Source organism: Crocodylus siamensis, chromosome 6 (assembly GCF_052110815.1).
Source record: "Crocodylus siamensis isolate JL-2025a chromosome 6, ASM5211081v1, whole genome shotgun sequence".
Lineage (NCBI taxonomy): Eukaryota > Metazoa > Chordata > Crocodylia > Crocodylidae > Crocodylus > Crocodylus siamensis.
In genome coordinates this window covers 43976140-43989840 of record NC_143400.1, presented here as the reverse complement: position 1 = coordinate 43989840, position 13701 = coordinate 43976140, and the positions used below count along the sequence as shown (strand labels likewise).

Here is a 13701-nt window from a genome sequence, read left to right as displayed (position 1 = left end):
ACTGTCCACTGCTGCTGCGTGTGGGATAACAGCCTACTGCTGCGGGGCGGGAGGTGCCAAGTGGGGGAGATCCACCCCGTGCAGCCTCTACATGTGGAGGGGCAACGTCCCCCACCCCCAAATCTGTCCCTGGGATTTGGGCAGAAATGGGGCCGCGACCCCTTTTAAGGAGGGGGTGTTGAAGCCTGTGAGTCACGTGGTTGTCATATGTCACGTGGCCTGGTCTGGCCTGCGTCACGTGTCGCGGAAGGCGGAAGTGCGGCCGCAGCGATGAGCGCCCTGGGGAAGATGTTCGGGAAGGGTAAGCGCCCCCCTCACCTCCCTCCTCGGCCCAGCGGGGTGGTATCACCCGTGGGGAGTGGGGTAGCGCAGGCCGTACAGAACCAGATGCTTCGGGGGGACACGATAAAGTCCCTTGTGGACAGACAGGACTGACCGCAGCGCTTCCGGGCTCTACCATTTCATGCTTTGCTGCAGCGGGACTGTACTACTTCGCGTCTGGGTACCATTGTCTATGGGTTGGGAGGCTGCTACTACCGCTTCCTGGTCCTGGGCGGGCCGTTCTATTTCATGTCGGCGCGGGGGGCTGTGCCATATCTCCCTGCTTGTGGGTGCGTCTGTACCACAACTCCCTGCTAGGGTGGGGAGCAGGGACTGTAACAATCTCTGGGCGTCGGGGGAGGAGGACCCCACTAAACTGCGTGGCTGGGCTATACCACTTTGTATGGAGGGGGGTGTACAATCTCCTCCTGGTTAGAGGAAGAATGTACCATAGGGGGAAGGGGTTGCCTTCCCCATCCTGGGTGTACCATTTCCTGTCTTATTGGGGGGGGGTTACCATTTCTTCCAGGTTGTGGGTGACATGGACTGTACCATTCTTTGTAGGCAGGATGTGGTGCTGTACCACCCTGCTTGGTCCAGGGCAGACCATACCATGACATATCTGCAGAGGGGAGGACTGTATCACCTCTTCTATAGTTGTGGGAGGGGGTGAGATCTACCATTTGTCGTCTCAGTGGGGTGGGCTGTACCATCTCCATCCAGTTTGGGGGGGGTGGAACACCAGGCCTGCTAGGAGTTCCCCACAATGCACTAAGGGCCCAGGAGGGGAAGGAGAAGCGGGGCAGTATGCAGTGACCCTGACCCCTTCCCCCCTCCCCACCCAGGGAAGAAGGGAAAGGCACCAACCCCACAGGAGGCCATCCAGCGGCTGCGGGAGACAGAGGAGCTGCTGCTCAAGAAGCAGGAGTTCCTGGAGACCAAGATCCAGCAGGAGTTGGTGACTGCTCGCAAGCATGGCACCAAAAACAAGAGGGGTGAGAGGGCAGGACCAGGTGGGGTGGGGCCCCAGTTTGAGGGGGGACAGAGCCATGGACAAGGCTGGCCAGCTGGAGAGGAGGGGTGGAGCTTATGGACAGGGCATCTTAGCTGGGGGGAGGGGGTGAAGCAGGTGGGGGTGGAGCCACGAGCAGTGGAAGGCAGAGTTGCATGTAGGCAGGGGCAGCAGACCCATGGGGCAGGACTCATCAGTGGGGGCAAGAGGCTCTGGGGCTGTGTGTTGGGGTATCTGGGTACACAGACGGGCCCAGAGAACATCCCTGCCCTCCCGCTGCCCCCACTCAGCGGCGCTGCAGGCACTGAAGCGCAAGAAGCGGTACGAGGGGAAGCTGGCGCAGCTGGATGGGACCCTGTCAACCATTGAGTTCCAGCGGGAGGCGCTGGAGAACGCCACTACCAACACTGAAGTGCTCAAGACTATGTCGGATGCTGCCCGCGCCATGAAGCAGGCCCACCAGAACATGTGGGTGCCAGCAGGGGTGGGGCTAGGGTAGGGGGCAGGGTTGAAGGGGGTCATTGCCCCATCTTCTGTGGTACTTATGGGCTACAGGCTTCACCCATCAAAAGGGAGAGGCCCCAACCCTTGGAAGGATCGTTCTGCCTCCCCAGTATGGCAGAGGTGGTGGGTCTGCTCCCTCTCGGCAGGGTGCAGCAGGGCTTTCTGAGACCCCGACTCCCCTGCGGTGCTCACAGTCTCCCTGCCACTCCTAGGGACATTGACAAGGTGGACGACCTGATGGCCGATATCACGGAGCAGCAAGACATTGCCCAGCAGATCTCAGATGCCATCTCCAAGCCTGTGGGATTTGGTGATGACGTGGATGAGGTGGGGAGGGGCAGGACCCCGTCCTTCAGAAGGGGGTGGATTCTCAGGGGCCTGGGAGGGTGAGATCTTGGCCGCGAGGGGTCCATGGCCCTTTTTCTGCCTTCACTGCATCTCCCCTCTCCCCATCCCAGGATGAGCTACTGGCTGAGCTGGAGGAACTGGAGCAGGAAGACCTGGACAAGGAGCTGCTGAATGTGGGGCAGCCAGAGCTACCGGCTGTCCCAGGCACCGGCTTGCCAGCCATACCAGGTACAGGCAGTACAATATTTCAATTCTCCTCACCGCCACCCGTGCACCATGGCTTCATTGCTCTCCTTGTGGAGCTCTGCCAGCCTTGGCTGCCTGCCTTCCCTTATTTGGACCTCACAGAGACCATGGAAAGGCAGGAAGAGGTCACAGCTTCTCAGTGGAGCCCCCAGCCCCTCCATCCTGACTCCCTAGGGCACCATTGTCCTGATCTTCCCCATTGCCCTCAGTGACACAACATGTGTGTGCCCCCTCCCTGCCACCCCCCCCCCCAATCAGCACTTCTTAACTGTTCCCAAAGGGCTCCCCTGGGCCCAGCCTCCCATGCCTGGGAACCTGTCGCAAAGGCCACGGGCAACCCACAGCACACCAGCCATTCAGGATTTGGCTGTTCTCCTAGGCCTGACTTGGTTTTTGCCCCCATTTCCACTGCGGGGTTGGTGAAGGGCAATGCAGTGTGAGAGCATACTCCACAGATTTGGTGGGCTGGAGGTGGGGAGGTAGGACTAGTGGGTGCAGTGCGATATGGGGTAGAGGGAACTAAGGAGGGAGGGACTGGTAAGTCAATGACATCTGGGGCTGAAGATGTGGCAGGGGAGGTGGGTGATTGGTGGATGCTGTGGCATCTGGGACTAACATGGGGGGAGGAATGCATTGGGTGACATGCTGTGGAGGAAGGAGATTGGTGGATGTGGTGGGGATCTGGTGCTGTGGGGATGCATTGGAGCTGGAAGGGATGGATGGGTGGGCACAGTGGGTTCTAGGGCTGAGGGGAGCTTCTGGGAAGGGTGGGAGGGATTGGTGGATGAGGTGGGATCTGGGGCTCAAGTGATGCACTGTGGGGGAAGAAAGGATTGGTGGGTAAAATGGGATCTAGGGATAAGGTGATGTGCCCTGGGGCAGAAATGGGTTGGGACAGTGGGATCAGAGTCGGAGGAGCCGCACTGGGGAAGGGATTGGCAGGTCCGTGGGAACTGGGGCTGAAGGGCCATGCTAGGGGCGGTGGGTTGCACCATGGGGTGCAGTAGGATGCAGGGCAGAGGGGACGCACCAGGAGGGGCAGGGGGCATTGATGGGTACAGTAGGATCCTGGGGTAACATGCTGGTAGGCGAAGGGGCTCAGGTCATCCCACTCACTTCCAGTGTCTGTTCTTCTGTCTCCTTCCCTACCAGCCACCAAGGCCCCAGTCACAGACGAAGAGAAGGAACTAGAGAAACTGGCTGCCTCGATGTCCTGATGCATGCTGGCAAACCACCCCCTCCTGGGCTCTTCCCAGCACCCTGCCAGAAGCGGGCACAGCCCTGTGCACCTTCACAGAGCTTTACAGATTTCTATGGGCCAGAGACTAACTCTTAAGTGGGGCTGGGGATCCCTCCAGATCCCTGGGTTCCCCCTGCACAAATCCCCCTAGCTGTGGGGCTGGACTGGGCTGCAAGGGCAGGGGTCCCCTGTCGCCCATACTTGTGGAGGGGGGTGGGGTCTAGATCTCAGGCCCATGATCCCCTAGGACTGATTCCTTTGGGGGTGAGAGACCCCCTACGCACTCCTGGGAAAGGCTGGAGGGACCCAGTGTGGAGGGCTATGCCCCCAGAACACTACAGGTGCCTTTTGGGGGGGGAGGCACTATGAAGAGCCATATTACTTGTGGGGGGCTGCTCTTAGCCCCCTCATTTACTCAGGGGCCTTGTATTGCAGGTTAACCCTTCCCTTGCTGCCTTTAAATGGGGGCTTCCCCTGCACCCTTCTCAGTGCTGATTGTGGGGGGAGATGGGTAGGAGGCGTTGTGGGAGGGGCTTTGTTTCCTGGGTGGGTTTATTGGGGTTCAGGCTGGGGGAGATTGCAAAGCTCCCCCTGCTGGCTGAATAAACTCGGTGAGGATCTCTGTGGCTCTGTGGTGGCTCCCAGTGCCGTGACACAGTGGGGGGCTCCCCTCAGCAATGGGGGCCCCCAGTGAAGGCACAGCTAGTTTTGGGGTGTCTTCCCCCCCCCCCAGCTGGCTTTCTCAAAAGCTTTGGTGGCCTTGAGGGGCCCAGACTAGCCCACCTTCTTCTTGTCAGATGGCCCAGCAGCTGAGGGAGCCTTGGTGGGGTGTCCGCTGGCTCCAGCCCCTGCCCCTGCCCCTGTCCGGCCTCCCCAAGCAGTCTCGAGGGCGTGCAGCTCTGCTGGGGGGCGCTCAGCCTGGAAGCGCAGCACCCAGGGGCGCTGCAGCAGCTCTAAGGTGCTGAGGCGCCGGGCTGCTCCCCGCAGTAGGTGCTGGATCAGGTCCTGTAGGGGACAGGGGGCAGTAGTAAGAGGGCACCCCTGCTGTGGGGGGTACCCCCTACCTCACTCCCTTAAAGACTTGGGTCTGTTCTACTCTCCCATACACCTTGCTGCCTGATGGACCCCCGGAGCCTCTTGCCTGATTTACATGTTCCTGGTGCCCCCTGCACCCACCCCAGTGCCCTGAGCACTCCCTTACTGCCCCCCCCGCCACACACACACACACGGACTCATGCAGGATTTCATGCCCCACTGCCCTCTGGCCGTGGTAGGTACCTTGCAGTCCTCGGGCACTGAGGGCTGGGCGGGGAAGACAACATCGCGCTGGGTGTCGCGCAGTAGGCGCTTGAGGTTGGTGTCATCAAAGGGCAGGTGGGCGACCAGCAGCGTGTAGAGGATGACTCCTAGGCTCCAGACATCGGCCAGGAAGGGGTCATAGGGCATCCCCAGCAGGATTTCAGGGCAGGCATAGGCAAAGCTACCGCAGTAGGTCTGGCTCAGGAGCGCTGGCCCAGCAGCAGCCCCGTCTCCGGCCAGGACCAGCCCAGAGCCCCCGCCCATGGTCCGTGCGAACCCGAAGTCTGACACCTTGATGTTCTCCTGCTTGTCCAGAAGCAGATTCTCCAGCTTCAGGTCCCTGCAGGGTAATGGGCAGGGGGTGATGGGTACTTGGGCCGTGGGCCTCACTCAGAAGAATGGATGAGTCAGGAGATAGTGATGGGCACAGGGACAGGCCCGTAATGGGTGTGGGGACCAGGGGGTCATGGGCATTGCAGGAATGGGCAGGGGGTACAGGCACTGGGGCTATGGGCATCATGGGGGTAATGGGGAACAGGGCATTAGAGGCAGGGAGTGATGTGAGGCATGTGAGAGGGGTGGGGAACAAGGAGATGCGAGTTGGAAAGGGGTGATGGGCTACTGAAGGGGGGGGAAGGGGGTGATAGGCAGTGTGGGGCAGAAGGTGGGTGGTGATGGGGGACCAGGGGTGCTGGGCCCTGGGTTCTGGTGGCATGGAAATGCAATGGGGCTGGGGGCTGCCAGGGACAGGTGGGCGCACCGGTGCACGATGCTTTTGCTGTGCAGGTAGGCCACAGCCAGCACAAGCTGGGCAAACCAGCGGCCAGCAAGGCCTTCAGCACAGGGCCCCATGCGCTGCACCCGCTCCAGCACATCGCCACCTGGCGCCAGCTCCATGGCGATGTAGTGGCGTGACGTGGTCTCGATGGCCTGGTAGAAGCTCACCAGGTGCTTGTGGCGCAGCCCTTTCATCACCTGTGGGTGATGCCCATGCACTGGGTTAGTGGGGCAGGGTCTGGCTCTGCCCTGCCCCCTAGTGGGCCTTGCCCCCTGGCTGGGCCCAGTCCCTGCCCCTGGTGTGGGAATGGGTGGACCTGGATTTCGCGGGGTAGAAACTTGTTGAGGTAGTCCTCTGAGGCCTTCTTTTTGGAAATGATCTTGACGGCCACCTTCGTCTTCTGCTTGACGAAGTAGGCCTCGTACACAACGCCGTAAGAGCCATGGCCAATGACGCGGCCAAGCTGGTAGCCGTACTGGTCCATCACCGAGAGGTAGGGGGTTGAGCCCCCTGCCGCCTCCGCCCCCTTAGCCCCCCGCATGGCACCAGCCCGCTGCCGCAGCTCCGGGGGCTGCGGGCCAGCACGACTGAAGATGGGTGTACTGCGGGAATCCAGTGCCCTGAGAAAGCAGATGGGCAAGGGGGGAGGTCAGCATGCCCAGGACCCCACATAGGGGACCACCATCAGCCCCCTGCCCAGTAGGCCATGACCCCCCTCTCCTGCCACCCTCCACCAATCAGCAAGGAGCCCACCTGGGCCCCACCGCTGCCCCTGACTTGATGGCCTGGAAATACCCCCCAAGCTGGTGACATCACAGTGCTCCCCAACAATCCAGGCACCCCCATTGGCTGGTGCCAGTCACCAGGGTGATGGGGAAGGGGGGGCTCTTCCCCTCCTTCTGGATGGAGCATCCCCTTTGCAGGGGGGACATTATCTCATTGAGGGGGGGCAGTGGGGAGCTGTCCATGCCCCACATGGGTTGTGGGGTTGGTTCGTGGGTGTTCATATATTGGGGTCACTAGGGAATGGGGGTCCAGCTTGGGTCACCCAGAACCCCGCAATGTTTTGCTCCATTCAGAAATAGGGGTCTGGCCCTTTAAGGCCGCCCACGGCCTTCTGTGCACCGTGCCCTTTAAGGCGGCCCCAAAGATGGGGGAGAGGGACGGCCGCAGCGGAACTACGTCAGGAGTGGACATGAATACCAGGCCGGGCACTAAGGGCGGAAGTAACGGGTGGACGTGGCTAGGGGTGACTAGGCCGCTGCCTGAAGGTCCCCAACAACTTGTCTGTCATGGTTCCGGTCGCGGGGGCGGTTCTCCGCGAAGGGACCGACGCCCGGTTGTTGGGGGACCCTCCGGGAAGCCGAGCAGGGGGTTTGGAAGTGTCTGAGCCGGAGCAGGGGAGACCCCGGAGGTCAGGCGCGGTGACGGGCACCCGCGAGGTATTGAGGCCCCCAGGCTGGTCAGTGCTGTCTGGCTTGTCGCCTGTTTCTGGGGACTCCCGTCGGCTGGGCGCGGGGCCCGGGCCTCCAGGCAGCAGACGCCGCCGGGCCAGCCGGTGAGCGAGGACTCCTGGGGCGGGGGGCGCGACCCCAGGATGGCCCAGACATGGGGGGCACCTCGGGCAGGGGTGCGAGGACCCCGGTTGGTATGACGCTGGTTAGTGGCACTAGCACGGACGCTTAGGTTGGGGGTGCAAGGACCCTGGGTTGGCGCGACCCCAGGATGGCCCAGGCACTCGGCGGGACACCTTGGGTAGGGGTGTGAGGACCTGGGTTGGTGTGACCCTGGCCAGTGGCACTAGCAAGGACTCCTAGGTTGGGGATGTAAGGACCCTAATTTGGCATGACTCCCCCCCGGCTCAGGCACTGGGGTGGACACCTTGGGCAGGCTGGTATGGCCCCACCCTTGGAACGGATGCTCTGGGTAGGGGTACAAGGACCTGTGGTTGGCATGACCCAGCCCAGACACTGGGGGGGCACCTTGGGCAAAGATGTGAAGTCCCTGGTGGTTGCTGAGCACCTGGGATGGTGTCCTGGGGCTGTCGCAGCTTTGACCCATCTCTGCAGGCATCTGTGTTGGCAGGGCGGGGGCGGGTCCCAGGAGTCCGGGCTCTCACTCCCTCCCACTTCTCTCCAGTTTCCCAACCTCCTTGGTGCAGGCCCCATGGCATCCCACCTCCCCTGCGTGCCCCTGCTGCTCCTCCTGCTGGGGACCTGCCCGCTGCCAGGGTCCTCAGAGGCCCAGTACGAGCCCGGGGCCCCAGTCATGCTATATGTCAACAAGGTGGGGCCCTACCACAACCCTCAGGAGACCTACCACTACTACCAGCTGCCTGTGTGCTCCCCCGAGAAGATCCGGCACAAGAGCCTGACTCTGGGGGAGGTGCTGGATGGCGACCGCATGGCCGAGTCACTCTATCAGATCCGCTTCCGGGAGAACATGGAGAAGAAGACCCTGTGTGAGATGAAGCTCAGCCCTGACCAGGTAGCCCCATATGGATGCCTGGCTTCCAGCTTAGTATTGGCTGAGGCACTGGGGTACACACTTCAGCTAGGGGCGTGAAGACACCAGCTTGGTGTGATCTCTGCCACCACCAAGGCACTAGGGTGGGCACCTCAGTTAGGTCTGCAAGGGCCCCAGGTTGGTGTGATTATGTCCCAGCCAAGGCTCTGAGGTAGACACCTTGAGTAGGGAGACAAAGACCCAAGCTTGGCATGACCCTTGTCATAGCTAAGGCCCTAGGGTACATGCCTTGGATTGGGGTTCAGGGACCCCAAGTTGGCATGACTCCAGGATGACCGAGGTGCTGGGGTAGACTCTTAGCTAGGGGTGTAAGTACCCCAGGTTGGTGTGACCCCAAGGCATTGGTGTAGACACCTTGGGTACAGGCACGAAAACCCAAGCTCAGCGTGATCGCTGCTGTGGCCAAGGCACTGGAGTGGGTACCTCAGTTAGGGGTTCAAAGACCCTAAGTAAGCATGACCCCACCATAGTTCAGGCACTGGGGTGAACACCCCAGGCAGGGATGTGAAGACCCAAGCTTAGCGTGATCCCTGCCATGGCCAAGGCACAAGTGGATGCCTTGAATAGGGGTTCAAGGACCCCAGGATGACCAAGGTGCTGGGATAAACTCTAAGATAGGGGTGCAAGGATCGCAGATTAGCATTACCCCACCATAGTTCTGGCACTGGAGCGGACATCTCAGGCAGGGGTGTGAGGACCACAGTTTGGCACGACCACACAGGCTTGATCTGGGGAGCCGAGCCCGGATCCCCGGGTTCTGGAGCTGCCGGGGTGGGGGGTGAGATGGGACACCTGGGCCCTAGCCAGGGATCCGGGAGAAGAGGGAGCCTGGGGCATTAGAGCGGGGGATGCTGGGAGCCTAGACACCTGGGTCCTCAACCTGCCCCCAACAGGTGGCGCAGCTCCGCCGGGCCATCGAGGAGCTCTACTACTTCGAGTTCGTGGTGGATGACCTGCCTCTAAGGGGCTTCGTAGGCTACATGGAGGAAAGCGGGTTCCTGCCCCACAGCCACAAGGTGGGGCTCTGGACACACCTGGACTTCCACCTGGAGTGGAACGGCAACCACATCATCTACGCCAACGTCAGTGTGAGGGACGTCAAGCCCCGCAGCCTAGATGACCTGGTTGGGCCAGGCCCCTTCCCCATGGCCCATACCTACAGTGTCCGCTGGTCAGAGACGACCACTGAGCGCCGGGGCGAGCGGCGCGGCCGGGGCGGTGACGATGCCTTCTTCCCCCGCACTTTGGAGATCCACTGGTTGTCCATCATCAACTCCATGGTTCTGGTCTTTCTCCTGGTGGGCTTCGTGGTGGTCATCCTCATGAGGGTCCTCAAGAACGACCTGGCCCGTTACAACCTAGACGAGGAGGCTTCAACCTCGGCCGCAGCTGATGACTATGACCAGGGGGACAACGGCTGGAAAATCATCCACACTGACGTCTTCCGCTTCCCGCCCTGCCGCGGCCTGCTGTGCGCCGTGTTGGGCGTGGGCAGTCAGTTCCTGGCCCTGGGCACGGGCATCATCGTCATGGCGTTGCTGGGGGTCTTCAATGTTCACCGCCATGGCGCCATCAACTCAGCCGCCATCTTGCTCTACGCTCTCACCTGCTGTGTGGCCGGCTACGTCTCCAGCCACTTCTACCGGCAGCTGGGGGGTGAGAGCTGGGTGTGGAACATCGTGCTCACCACCAGCCTCTTCTCTGGTGAGGAGAAGCCCCTCTGCCCCCTCATAGTTTTTACAGTCTTGGGGGGGAAGATATGTGTGTAGGGAGCACCTCTATGACTCTGGAGGATGGTGGAGTGGAGCATCTGGACTCTCTTCGGGAGTCTCAGTGATACCCAGGGTGGGGGTTGCAGTGCTTCACTCGGAAGTCTCCGTGATCTTTTGGTGGAGGTGGAGTGGGTCCATCTGGTGTCCCTTGGGGCATCTCTTTGGTCCCCATAGGATGTGCGGTTGGTCTTTGTGCTCTCTGTAGGGGTTGGTGTGTATGGTTCCTGGAGGATCTGAGATGGGTCTGTGACCTCTCTTATGGTCTGTTTCTGTGGGTCCCAAAAGATGAGGGATGAGTCTGCCTGGCCATCCTTGAGGCAACTCTGTGGTCCCCAGAGGATGTGGGGTGGTGGTATCTGGTCCTCCCCTTGGCAGGGTTCCTCCATGGCCAGGGTGGGACTCTTCAGTCACTCTTGGGTCATCTCGATGGTCTCATCCTTGCCCTGACCCTCTCTCTCCTCACTCCCAGCTCCCTTCTTTTTGACGTGGAGCGTGGTCAACTCGGTGCACTGGGCCAATGGCTCCACACAGGCCCTGCCAGCCACCACCATCCTACTGCTGCTGAGCGTGTGGCTGTTGGTCGGCTTCCCCCTCACTGTCATTGGGGGCATCTTCGGCAAGAACCGCGCGGGCCCCTTCGATGCACCCTGTCGTACCAAGAACATCGCCCGGGAGATCCCACCCCAGCCCTGGTACAAGTCCACCCTGGTGCACATGACTATTGGTGGCTTCCTGCCCTTCAGGTGAGCCCTCCCTTCCTGTCTGCTGCCCTGCTGAGGAGAGGGAGGGGTGGGGGGACTGCCCAGGCAGCACCCCCCTCCCATGAATGCTGTGGGCAGAGGTGGCCCAGGGCTCTCCGTGGTCCTCTGACCTGGGTTGGGTCCTTGGAGGGTCTCCATGGTGCCCAGCTCCTCCCCTACACCAGTGGGCCAACTCTTGGCTTTCCCAAATGAGGGTGCTTGTTGCCAGTCCCCTAGACAGGAAATAGGGATGCTATGTCATCATCTATCCCAGGGGTTTTCAACCCTTTTTAGTCTAAGTATCTTGGTGGCCAGATGCTGACTGGCAGGGAGATTATTGTGGGGGCGGGTAGCTTGCAGCTGGATGCTGAGGAGGGAAGCAGGGGGCAGGGGGCATGGCCGGACACGGAGCAGGAGGCGGAGATGGCACATGGGCGGGTGGGGACAGAGTGTCACCACCTCCCAGGAGTCAGGGCAGGGTGGGGAAGCTCATCGGGCTGGTATGTGGCAGTGGCTGCCACATGCAAGGTTTCCCACCTCACAGAGGGGTGCCACTTGCCCTTGTTTTGCCCTGGCCCTGCTCCTGGGATGCAGCAGCGCTCCGTCCCCTCCTGCCCACGCATACCAGTCCAAGTGCCCCCAGGGGTATGCATGGCCCTGGTTGACAACCCCTGATGCATCCAAATAGGTAGGAGGGAAACAGGAAGTAGAATGCGCTGAGGAAGTGACTTCATTGTCCCTCCACAGAGGAAGGAGGGAGAGGGGAAGTGGATGGTGCCAAGAAAACCGGAAGCAGACAAACAGGATGCTGTCTGAAAGAATGATGATGTCACTTTCTTAGTGCTATCACTTCCTGTTTCTCCCCTCCATGTTTGATGTCACTTCCATGGCACAAAGCACTTCCTGTTTGCCTTTTTCTTTCCCACACGGATGATGTCACTTCCTTGGTAGGATCACTTCTTGTTTCTCATCTGCTTCTCCAAAGGGACAATGAAGTCTCTCTGGTGGTAGGATGATGTCACTTCCTCGGCACATTCCACTTCCTGTTCCCCCTTTCTGCGTGACAGTGTCGCTTCCTTCACACAGGAGGGGTGGGGGGCTCTATACCCCATCTCCCTGCCCTCCCTCTCACCCTTTTCCTCTCCTCTCCCCTCCAGTGCCATCTCTGTGGAGCTCTACTACATCTTCGCCACAGTGTGGGGCCGGGAACAGTACACACTCTATGGTATCCTCTTCTTCGTCTTCGCCATCTTGCTGAGCGTGGGTGCCTGCATCTCTATTGCCCTCACCTACTTCCAGTTGTCGGGCGAGGACTACCGGTGGTGGTGGCGTTCAGTTCTCAGCGCTGGCTCCACTGGCCTTTTTATCTTCCTCTACTCAGTCTTCTACTACTCACGGCGTTCCAACATGTCGGGCACAGTGCAGACAGTGGAGTTTTTCGGCTACTCCCTGCTCACAGCCTACGTTTTTTTTCTCATGTTGGGCACCATCTCCTTCTTTGCATCCCTCAAGTTCATCCGCTACATCTACGTCAACCTCAAAATGGACTGAGGAGCCTGGGCCTTGACATGACTCTAAAGATGGCTCCCCTCCTATCTCCCCTGCCTGGCTGGGACTCTTGTAGAGACAATGTGTCATTTGCCAGTGTGGCTAAAGACGGGTTCTCTTTAAAGATCTCCCCTCCTGTTGACTGGAGATCGATCCCATGTTGTTGGCCATTGAGGCTAAAGATGGCTTCTCTTTAACGATCTTCTTTCCCACTGGCTGCCAATGGCTGGTGGCCAGGGTTGGCTTGGCTTAAGAAGGTTTCCCCCTAAAGATCTCCCATCCTATTGGCCGGGACCATCATGGAGACCCTTCCCCAGTGGCCACAGTGTTGGGCTGAGATGACTAAAAGTGGCTCCTCTTCAAGATGTTCTCTACCGGTGACCTTGAGGGCTGGCCAGTGGGCTGGTATCATTTTAAGATAGCTTCCCCTAACAAACCTTTCCTCACATTGGCTGGGACCATTGTGGAGGCTGTTATTCATGGGCATCGTTAAAGATGGTTTCCCTTAAAGGTCTCCTCTTCCATTGGCTATTCCTGTGTTGACCTGACTTAAGATGATGTCTCCTAAAGACCTGCCCTCCCACTGGCTGGGATGCCTGGGTTCCCCGTAAAGAGCTCCTGTCCTATTGGCTGCACCTTGGGCTAATCAGCAAATGTAGCAAGGTTGGTAGCTTTGATGAAACTCTCCTACTGGCCGGTGCTGGGAGAAGTCACGTTGGATTGGTGGAGACCTCTGGCTGGAAAGCACTATGTAGAGTTTGCCTCCCCTCCTATGGGCCAGGGTGACTGACCAATAGATATCTTCTGCTGCAGCTCTTGCCCCTCCTTGGGAACCCTCTGCCTCCATTGGCTCTCAGTGCCAGCCGCTCAGTCTCTGCTCCTACTGGACTGGGAGCCCAACTGGATGCTGGGAAGGCACTGCCCAGCCAATGGCAGGACTCCATCTCTGATCCAAGGTCTGCTGCCTCACCTGATCCCCAAGGGGGGAGTGGGATCTGCTGGGGGGCTGGGGTGGATCCCTACCTGGATGGAGGGTGTCAGCAGGATCCTTCTGTGCATCGAGGTGGGCTGGGGAGAGAGCCCAGAAGGATCCTAGTGTGAGCGGATGCTGGGGAGGAGGGTGGGCCTGGGCGTGGATCCCGGGGCCCGTCCACCTACAGATCGCTGTCCTGCCCCAGGAGCGGGTGCGAGCGGCCTGGGAAGCTCCTTTCTTGCTGACAGGGATGGGGTGGATTTGTGCGGGGCGGGGAGCTGGCTTCTTTTTACAAGCTCAGAATAAAGTTTATTAAGAAAAAAAGCGCGTGCCTTGTTCGGTCCCCGCGCCCCGCGGCGTGGCTCCCCCCGGGCGGAGGGGGAGAACCCGGCTG

General features: G+C 60.2%; 3 protein-coding genes across 8 annotated transcripts; 2 read left to right on the top strand and 1 right to left on the bottom strand.

Annotated features, from left to right (window-relative positions):
- The first annotated feature begins 61 nt into the window (after window positions 1-61).
- On the top strand, window positions 62-4291 carry CHMP4A (charged multivesicular body protein 4A). The gene is made up of 6 exons (XM_090050650.1): window positions 62-301; window positions 1167-1316; window positions 1624-1801; window positions 2050-2164; window positions 2296-2413; window positions 3584-4291. Exons 1-6 carry the CDS (start codon window positions 208-210, stop codon window positions 3646-3648), a joined length of 720 nt encoding a protein of 239 aa, XP_089906776.1. The 5' UTR covers window positions 62-207; the 3' UTR covers window positions 3649-4291.
- On the bottom strand, window positions 3730-7000 carry TSSK4 (testis specific serine kinase 4). The gene is made up of 4 exons (XM_090050649.1): window positions 6065-7000; window positions 5708-5945; window positions 4950-5314; window positions 3730-4676 (listed from the first exon to the last, which is right to left on the bottom strand). The coding sequence occupies exons 1-4, from the start codon at window positions 6287-6289 to the stop codon at window positions 4446-4448; spliced, it is 1059 nt and encodes a 352-aa protein (XP_089906775.1). The 5' UTR covers window positions 6290-7000; the 3' UTR covers window positions 3730-4445.
- Window positions 7001-7008: 8 nt separating this feature from the next.
- TM9SF1 (transmembrane 9 superfamily member 1) lies at window positions 7009-12337 on the top strand. Of its 6 annotated transcripts, none has more exons than XM_090050642.1 (5): window positions 7009-7190; window positions 7888-8235; window positions 9168-9978; window positions 10516-10789; window positions 11944-12337. In XM_090050642.1, exons 1-5 carry the CDS (start codon window positions 7041-7043, stop codon window positions 12335-12337), a joined length of 1977 nt encoding a protein of 658 aa, XP_089906768.1. In that variant the 5' UTR covers window positions 7009-7040. The 6 variants fall into 6 exon arrangements, with proteins under 6 accessions (XP_089906768.1, XP_089906772.1, XP_089906773.1 ...); XM_090050646.1 differs by having other exon boundaries at window positions 7183-7306; XM_090050647.1 differs by lacking the exon at window positions 7009-7190 and adding an exon at window positions 7217-7306 and having other exon boundaries at window positions 8059-8235.
- The last annotated feature ends 1364 nt before the right edge of the window (window positions 12338-13701 follow it).